This window comes from Fukomys damarensis, unplaced genomic scaffold (genome assembly GCF_012274545.1).
Source record: "Fukomys damarensis isolate Sample0158 unplaced genomic scaffold, DMR_v1.0_HiC HiC_scaffold_20, whole genome shotgun sequence".
In the NCBI taxonomy this organism is placed as follows: domain Eukaryota; kingdom Metazoa; phylum Chordata; class Mammalia; order Rodentia; family Bathyergidae; genus Fukomys; species Fukomys damarensis.
Genome location: NW_022900932.1, coordinates 40,269,669 through 40,279,734, shown reverse-complemented (window position 1 = coordinate 40,279,734; position 10,066 = coordinate 40,269,669). Strand labels below are relative to the sequence as shown.

At 38.8% G+C, this 10,066-nt stretch overlaps 1 protein-coding gene across 1 annotated transcript; it reads left to right on the top strand.

The window, feature by feature from the left end:
* Positions 1–538: 538 nt before the first annotated feature.
* On the top strand, positions 539–9,484 carry Ankrd1 (ankyrin repeat domain 1). The gene is made up of 9 exons (XM_010632113.3): positions 539–723; positions 1,314–1,490; positions 2,402–2,539; positions 2,653–2,760; positions 3,753–3,851; positions 5,412–5,510; positions 5,708–5,806; positions 5,913–6,011; positions 8,903–9,484. The coding sequence occupies exons 1-9, from the start codon at positions 697–699 to the stop codon at positions 9,011–9,013; spliced, it is 957 nt and encodes a 318-aa protein (XP_010630415.1). The 5' UTR covers positions 539–696; the 3' UTR covers positions 9,014–9,484.
* The last annotated feature ends 582 nt before the right edge of the window (positions 9,485–10,066 follow it).

Below are 10,066 nucleotides of genomic sequence, written 5' to 3'. Positions count from 1 at the left end.
GACACCATGAAATTAAAGTGCATTACTTAATGCTTTCAATTTCTTATAATGATGGTAAGGTGGCATGTCATGGGGCCATTTTAGCCCCAGACATCACTCCAGAGAATTCCAAACAGATATAGACAAGTGCCATCGGGACCCAGATCCTTTCAGCTCAGGCTGTTTACTCATGAGAATAGGATGTCCTGAAGCAACACTTCCCCCAAGTGACGTGTTGATAAGTCCAGTTATCAGAAAGATATTACCGGGGTGTGATATGCAGGGCATTCGCATTTTCTTGATAGGCCAGTCATATGCAGGCTGACAAAGAAGGAAAAAGAGCAGTGATGTGGTGCAATGTCAACAGGCAGCTGTCCCCTGGCTTCTCGATAAATAGGATGACTCACATTTCTGAGCGGTGTGGTCACTGCCAAAGGAATGGGCCTCTCACATTTCTTCCTGATTCACATATTCAGTAGGGCAAGCTTGTCATCTGCTCCCTCTTGGGCTTCCCAGACACTGAGTCTGGAATGAAAATTCACCTGCCTCTGTGTTGACCAGTGGTGGGGGAAGGGGTGTTACTTGGGTTCCCAGGTTGGAAGATTATCTCACCCAGGCTGAACTATATAAACTGGCCAGGGTAGAGAAGCACAGCAGGGCTGACTCCAGGGCTTCATTCCATAGGAAAAACACACACACAGAATCACAGCTGCCAACATGATGGTGCTGAAAGTAGAGGACCTGGTACGTAAGACACATTATTTTTCCACAATGAAAACTAGTTTGTGTTGGTTTTTACTTGTAAGTTGAAATGCACTCTTCTTTCAGGCAAAATGTCATATATGGAAAAAAATTGGTTTATGTGATGAAAAAATAGTGCAATTGGGAAAAAAATGGACCTGCCAGTAATGATTTCTGTTCATATTTCCTACTTATTATCTTCTCCTTGGGTTTTGTTACAGCAGTGGAGAATCAAATGTAGTTATGAAAATGCCTTAGGGTAGATAATGTTTTAGTACAAGAATATATGGCTGGAAATTTTACAATTCAGGCCAAGAGTTATCAAAATTGCTTAAAATGAAGGAATTTTAAGTAAGCAGAGTAAGGTTTGTAAATTTCCTGGGAGAAATATGATCATGTGGATTAAAAGTCAATTTCAGTGTATCAGCCTTACGTTAGCCTTGATTCAACCGCGAGTAGATCAAGCACCTGAAGAGAACCCTGGAATATTTGTAGCTATGTGCCCCAGCCTGAGGGCAGCCTGTAGCATCCTCCATGGAGAAAGATCCCAGGACAGGTACTGTTGCTTCTGACCCTTCCATCTTCACCTGTAGGTCACGGGGAAGAACAGCAGTGGGGAGGCAAGGGGATTCCTTCCTGAGGGTTTCAGAGATGGAGAATATGAAGCTGCTGTTACTTTGGAGAAGCAAGAGGATCTGAAGACTCTTCCGGGCCACCATGTGAACCTGGCAGAGCAACAGTGGATAAGTGAGAAACAGCGAGAGGCAGAGGTAAGAACCTTCTTTGGAATCTACTGATGGGCGATGGGGGCTGAGTGGTGGTGGATGTGACAGCGAAGGAAAGAAAAGAGAAAACAATTAAACAAAAACATTCCAGAAATGTGTCTTTACCACATTCTAACCCATAAAAAGCCAGAGGCAATGTATCTAGAACAGGGTTTAGGGGAATAATTCTTAGACAAGGCCTCTGGTTTCTTAACCAATGGTTTAATGTGCTATGACCAAGTTTTGATTGGAAGATAAACTTGAAAAAATAATTATGTCTAGCGAACAGCCAATGCCTTGCACTGTCTGCTTAATGCCAAGCCAAAGATGTCTTCCTTAATAACAGGGTTTTCATTCCATGGATCATTGTTAGACTATGTTGGTTATTGGTACTGACATATTCTGTGTTGCCAAATGAAGTTTCATTACTTTCTAACACAGATAAAATATGTGCTACTTCGCTGTGCTCCCCGGACAATCCGTTTCTGAGGCCCTAATTAGTGGGCTGCCTGAAAGAGAATGGCATTGATATTTCAGAACTCAATACATATTATTAGATTCTTTTCAGTTAGAGAATTTAATTTTTGAGCATGATAAAAATTCTACAAAAATATGGGACTTGCTTATAACATTATTTTCAAAATCATAACTTAACAGACTAGATGGCCTCTCCAATTAATCAAAGACTGGTTCTATAAGCAAAGGAAATAAATATGAAGGCACTTAGTTGAAAATTAGATCTCCAAATACCTGAATACAAAACCACTAAATTGAAATTAAAGGTTTATTTAAAATTAAAAAAAAATTTTGCCCACACTATTCACATACTTACCTTGGATCTTGCAGATTTTATTTACACACCACCAAAATCATCAGTAGAACTCACTATATTTTTGAAATCTGAATTTCTTTTTTAGCTCAAAAAGAAAAAAATACAACAAAGATCAAAACTTGAAAACTTAGAAGACCTTGAAATGATCATTCAACTGAAGAAAAGGAAAAAATACAAAAAAACGAAAGTTCCAGTTCTAAAGGAACCAGAACCCCAAATTATTGTAAGGACTATTCATCTTTCAAGTGTTGTGCTACAGGGAAACAATTATTGATCCAGGGTTGGACTGAATGTTGGAAAGCTTATAGTAATTCTCATACTATTTTGGGGCTTTAGACCGAACCTGTGGATGTGCCTCAGTTTCTGAAGGCTGCTCTGGAGAATAAACTACTAGTAGTCGAAAAATTCTTGTCCGACAAGAACAATCCAGATGTCTGTGATGAGGTAAGGCTCATACAAAGTCCAGCTCGTTCATTCAGTGTTTCCTATGCTGTGCTGCCACCTTGTGATTAAGGTGGCAAAGTCTTTATACCTAAAACAGCTTCCCCAGCTGTTGCTACAAATACCAGAAGCATAACAAGAGAGTGCAGTGACCCCCTAACAACCTCAAAATTGTCAACTAGTGTGATGGGTTACACTGTTTTTTGTACACATATAATTCTGTATTTTCCCTTTGTCTTAACTTCTTAGATTCTTGGGATAGAATTTTAATAAGTCAAGGCTAAAATCTACTTTTGGATAAATATAATTTTGTCATCATCTTTGGAGCCAAACATGTCAGCAGCAGACAGGGAATCTAAAGACTAGAGGTCAAATTCTAGCTTTATCACTACCTTATTATTTGATTTTTTCAACAGCTCATTTGCATTCTGTTAGCCCTGGTTTCCTCTTCTGCAAACATAGGTCTTGGAGTGAAATAATGTTCCAAGTTATTTCTGTTCTAATACTCTAACTCATTCATATGAAGCCAAATTGATAAAAGTTACTAATCTTTTTGCATGCTTGCCCCTTTTAACTGAAATAGGTCAGCACACCAAAAATGAGTCTCACATTCTCTTAAAAATAAATTAGTTTTTTTTTTTTTTAACAGCAACTAAGCATCTCTTCTAGATGGAAGAACACTGAATGTGTATGGCAAATATTTTGTGAACAAGGGTGGTACAAAATACAAGAAAGAAAAATGTCAGTATTTATGTAGTTTTGAAGTTTTAAATCGACATTCCTTTGAGCACTTGCAAATGTTTAAGACAGGAAGCTCAAAGCACAGTTGTAAGATAATTATTCTAATTCTGCAATCCCAGTTAACTTTGACACTGCTACTTCACAAAGAAGCACTTCACTTTCTATTAGGTCATAAGACTCCTCAGTTTCATACCTTTTAAAGGATTATTCACATTTATATATGCATTGCTATCTTTTTTGAAAATCTCTGACAGTATAAACGGACAGCCCTTCACAGAGCATGTTTGGAAGGACATTTGGCAATTGTGGAGAAGTTAATAGAAGCTGGAGCCCAGATAGAATTCCGTGATATGGTAAATATACTTCTTTTCTTAGAGATGAGCCAAAATAAATAGACTATATGAAGCTCTAGAAATCCTACAATGAAACAACAGGCTGATTGGATTGAAATTGACCTGAGAGAACTAGGCAAAAGCTCATTTCTTCATTCAAAGGAAAGTTCGGAGATGGGACATGTGGGAAGTATTTCTCATGCATACTGAAAAAGAAAGAGTTCCAGAGAAGAGAAAGAAATGAAAGCTATGGGACAGAATTTAATAACCTCATCAAAGAGTTAAGTCATTATGAAGTCAGTAGCATTATTCAGAAGTAATATAGTAAACACTTGCCTTTCAACACCCCTGCCTTCCATTATACACAGCAGCCTGCTCTTGGCCCCTTGGCTGCCAACAATGGCTACAAATTTTAGCAGCACATTTTATATGTTAGATGCCAATTTCTGTTGATGAGATTTGGAGCTAGACTGCATACTAAATGAATTGCATCTAAAGAAAACAGCTGCTATTCAGACCTTAATAATTCAACAACTGTTGATTTCTACAAAGACCAGTATATAGTTGAGTTTATGAACTGAAGATTGAGCTGGGAAAATGCTTCATTTATTTAAACGGAGCTCAATCTGACTTTATAGCAAAATGGAAAAGGAATAACAATAACAACAAAAATTCCAAAGGATTTGGCCAAAACTGAACCCCAAACACACTAAAAAAAAAAAAGAGGAACAGATAATAAAGATTGCATGGGGAGGCACCAAAAACCATGAGTGTGGGACTTGGAAGGCCAGGATGAGGTACACTAAATAGAAGAATGAATCCTGTACGAGTCAGTGCAATGCAGAGAGACTGCGGGGAAGATAACTGAAGCACCAAAGCCGCTGTAGTGTAATCGCCACTGGAGAATCAGCAAGAAGAAATAGGCAGAGAGCAACAGGAGTGCCACATGAAGTATTAGACCCCGATTAAGAGTATTTTGAAAGGAATTGCTTTTATTTTGCCAGAATGTTTGTTTCATTGTTTTTCTGGCACCAGGGATCGAACTTGGGTCCTTGAGCTGCAAGGCAGGCGGCGCCGCTAAGCTAAATCCCCGGCCTGCCAGAATGTTTAAATGCATGTGTTTAGAACTTCTGAGTATATTTGGGAAAAGTGGTTAAAAGTGGGTTTGCATATCTATTTTGCCACTTACTATGTGTCTGTGGGCAAAACGTGCAAAACAACACCACTCCATAGTTTGCTGTAAAGATCAAGATATTTAGAAGTTATAGCACTATGTTGGTATGAGGAAATTCTCAATGAATAGTATTTTTATTCTTTTAAATTTTTTATTATGTTTATTTCAAGCTTTCCAATAATATACACATATGCACATAAATATACTGTGTACACATATATTCATGGTTTACTAAAATGTGGTAAGGACCTTCAAATACGATAGTTAGAATTGGCCATCTGATGAAGATTGCTCAGTGCTACTATGAAAGCCTCACCAACCTGCATTCTCCTGGGCCTTAGAAACCACGTATGAATCCCTTGAACAGATTCCCCTTTACTTCTGTGTCCCTTTTCCTTTCTGTATAGCTTGAATCCACAGCCATCCACTGGGCATGCCGTGGAGGAAGCCTGGATGTCTTGAAACTGTTGCTGAACAAAGGTGCAAAAATCAGTGCCCGAGATAAGGTATTTTCCTGCCTGGTACCTTCCTTCCCTCTGCCTCCTTCCTCTCCACTTCCTAACTCTACTTCTCCACTGAGCTCTCTGGAAGCCCATTTCATGTGGGAATCCTAGTCATGTCCCCCCAAGAATCTGCCTTGGGGTCTAGGCCAACTTTTGTGCTCACACCCAGCCAAACAGCAGTTTTTTTTCCGATTTTCCAGCTGCTCAGTACAGCGCTTCATGTGGCTGTGCGGACCGGCCGCTATGAGTGTGCGGAGCACCTTATCGCCTGCGAGGCAGATCTCAACTCCAAAGACAGAGTGAGTAGCCCACAGAATGTGTGAGCACTCGGGCAAGCCTGGGTACCCTCGAAGACCCACTTCCTAGTTGGAGACTCCCGCTAACCTGTTTACTTTGCCTCTCTAGGAAGGAGATACCCCTCTGCATGATGCCGTGAGACTGAATCGTTACAAGATGGTCAGACTCCTGATTATGTATGGCGCCGACCTCAACATCAAGAACTGTGTAAGTGCTTGAGACAAGGGGTCCCACTTATGGGTTTTATAATTTCCAGAATTTTTTAAATACTTAAAAATATTCTCACAATGGTAATATTGTGGGAATCTTCTGATGGCTTAAATGCCCCTGTCCATAACATGTCAGTCTTGGCAAAGACTCAGGTCACAGATTCAGAGATACAGGAGGCCATCACTACTGCTATGACTTCCATACTAATATAGCACCTAACAATTCTTTTAAAATTCGGTCCGGAAAATAGAAGATTGTCAAAGTGGCTCACCTTCCCAGACATCTGTGTTGCAGAAGTCTGATCTCCCTTGGTCATTTCTGGCTGCCCTGAGCATGGGGTAATTAGGTGTTGATACACCCACCATTCCTTGAGTGGCCTAAAATTCCACAGTGGCTCATGAGCAAAGGAATGCAAACGAGCTGATAATGAAGCTGAGTAGTTCAGACTAGTCCTTTTCTCCTTATAACCACATGATATGCTACCACTTTCTTCTAGAGGTAGCCATGCTTTTGCCTGTATTTTCCGGATAACTTTTTCCATCCTTCACTTTGGTTTATCCACAAATGTCTCAAAATAATTTCCTATATTAAGGTATTGAAAATCTATGTATAAGTACATAATAATTTAATTTCATCTGTAAGTAGGGAATGCGAACAACTTTTCCCCACAGTCCCAGTTCCCAGAAAAATATTACCTAATATAATTTTTAAAAATTTCATCGGGGGAATGAGTATAATATACAAGAGAAATAATTTAAAGATTTGGGGGAATCTCTTTACAACAAAGAAAAATGTTATCTTATGAATGCAAACAATTTCTTTCCCATATTTGTGTCACTGTGAGACTGAGAAAAAAATATATTTTATCATAAAAGAGAAAAAAATCCAAGAAATCTGGTTTGTTGACAAAAAAAAAAAAAAAGGTGATAAATGGACTTGTTTGGGATGGTAAAGAGTTAATGTTAACAGTAGGGTCCCCTTGCCTGGTGTGGTGGTGCATGCCTGTAATCCCAGCACTCGGGAGGCTGAGGCAGGAGGATCACTGTGAGTTTGAGACCAGCCTGTGCTACATAGTGAGCTCCAGGTCAGTCTCAACTACATAGTGAGACCCTGTCTCAAAAAACCAAAACCAAAAAAACAAAAAACCCAGTAGGGTCCCCTTTATGCCAAAGCCTGTGATTAGATCTTGCTTAATCATTTAGGATATCAGAAAAAGAGCAGATTCAGAAAAATCACTAAAGGTTAAGAAAATATGACGATTCTTTTTTTCATGCAGCGAGAACTCACCAGCAGAGATAAATCGCATACAGATCTGGGGAGACTGTGTAAATATTCCAAAAGTCAGGAGATAAATTTCAGTAGAGAAGAATTCAAGGATTTTGTAGAAGACTAGCCCAACATATACAAGTAGGGCTCACACTTCTGAGTTATCAGTTAGCACTCAGCAGGAGGGACTGGGAGCTATTAATGCCATTGACTCAATGGATTGGTGTTCTCTCTCCAGTAAGCTAGTGGATACTATCTTGAGGGGGATTTGAAACAATATATGATATTTTGTCATTGTCTAAAACTCAGTACATCTACTAATGAGTGTTCTTCAAGAAAGTCACACAGCAGTGAAGTCCCCAAATAGAGGTTATAGAACCACTAATTCTAATGCCTATAGAAACCAGGTAGAGCACCTCTAAATGATTTAAACAAGTGGCTACAGGGTCCCTGCACATGATCTTTCCTAGTGGTGCCTTTTCCCTGCCGAATCCATTGTTGGTCCATAGAATCATAAGTAATAGGCTGCCAATTTTGATTTTTTTCCATGGAGGTCGCACATCCAGTTGAGAACTCTCTTGATGGCCAGTTGTTGTCAATTAAATAAAATAATATCTAATCTTTTTTCTTTTTTTTGTAAGGGGGATTGAATTTAGGACATTGCTTTTGCAAGACAGGCAGCAGAACCACTAAGCTAAAACCCTGGCCCAATAATATCTAATCTTTAAAAAACATTTTCTTAGCTGGATGTAATGGTACATACTTGTAATCCCAGCACTCAGGAGGCTGAAGCTGAATGATTGTAAGTTCAAGGCCAGTGTGGGCTACATAGTGAAACTCTATTTCAAAGACAGAAGAAGAATTTTTTCTTAAAATGCATCTTATCTAATTTAGGTGCCAACATAAAAGATATGTAGACTGATTAGTATCTTAAAATTGCCACTTTGTAGTATCTGGTCTAAAGAGATAGTTCTGAATGAATAGAGGTAGAAATGTTTAAAATTTCTCATATCTAAAGACAAGAATTGAGAAGGGACATGGTTTTAACATTTACAAATATTTTGAGACATATGCATAAGGGAAACAAAATTTTGCCTCAACAATTATTTATTCACACATGACATTTCCATAAACTCCAAGCAAAGTAAATTTCTTGTAAATGTCCAGTGTCATTCCTGAGAAGTGAAAAATTTACTCTTAGAAGTAGTCATAGCACCAAAATAGCCACAGTGCTGATTTATCCCCAGTCCTTATCAATTCAAGAACTCTTTTCCCAAATTGATAGGGCCAAAAGAGATATTACTATCTCCCAGAGCCCATTCTTGAGGATACTATACATATATTTTGACTTTCAAAATGATGTGAAGGTCTTACCACTTAGTATCTAGGGACCAGGAATTTTACCAATCCTGGAGTAGTCCCACATCAGGACAATCTAAAATATCAAAACGGTCTTTGTGAGAAACAGTGAAGGGTTTGTTTGAATACAAACTAAGATCAATCCCAGTGGAAATCATAAAACACCTTGATAACATATACCTCATTAGCATACACACCAACCAAATGTGAACCGACAGGTACCTCCCACCTGCAAGTCAAATTTCTTCCTCTCTTTTGAATAGGCTGGGAAGACCCCCATGGATCTGGTGCTCCACTGGCAGAATGGAACCAAAGCAATATTTGACAGCCTTAAGGAGAACTCTTACAAAACCTCTCGCATTGCTACATTCTAGGGGAAGCTTTCATTTGTTAGCTGCTCACTGGCGTGTTGAAGGGATGGCCCAAAAGAAGAATGAGCAGCCTGAAAACCCAGCTTCTCTTATCAACCTGTTATGAAGATGTACCTAATGATGTATCAAGAAAGCACAGGGTTATAGGTGTTTAAATTTCCTTTAGTGAAACCGCCTCTTTTTAATTTATTCCTGTGACACATATTCAGACTTTCACGAGCATCCATTTGGTGAGCAAAACATAATTTATCTGTTAACACATTCAGCACCTTCCTATAGATAGCTCTAAAACATGTGAATGGTCAATTCTCTGAGTGCCTACTTATGTGTTCTCACTCACACGAGAGATTTCAAGGTATTTTGAAAGGACAAAGATGACGATTACAGCCATATATTCTTTGGAATTTTAACATTTGAATGAACAATGGAAGACATGTAGTGACAAGAAAGAAGACAAAAGACTGAAAGCAATACTAGGAAAAGGCAGTAAAGACAGCCATTTCATTGCTGGGCCTGGTTTTGATTTTCTTTTGACCAAGTTGCACAGGGTACCAAGGTAAAAGAATGTCAGGAGTGTGTGTGCAGGGCAGTGGAAAGGGCCACCATTAGAGCCATGCAGAACTGTTTAATTTTTTTTAAAAAGATGAAAGAAATTGTAAACTGTAAATGTGTAAATGAATATTGATTTGTATTTATGTTTTATATTCATAATAAAAGCAAAGAAACTCTGAAGTTCTAAGTCCTTCTGTAAGTATGGTGAGAATGTGAAAAAGGCCATTTAGAAGGCCTTTGTGTTTTCATTGTTTTTCAAGTTGCTTAGATTAAAAATATCATGTACAATATCACTCTCAGTAATTAATGTATATAAAGATCACCTAGAGATTCTGTAAAATGTAGATTCAAATTCAACTGGTATCAGGTGAGAAAGTCTGGAAGTCAGAGAAAGTCTGAGAAATTCAAGAGGTTTGAATTTCTAACAGCCTCCCAGGTGATGCAGAGGCCTTGCAATGCCAGAGTAACAGTGAGCTAGCTGCAAGACCGAGGCCCATAAGTATA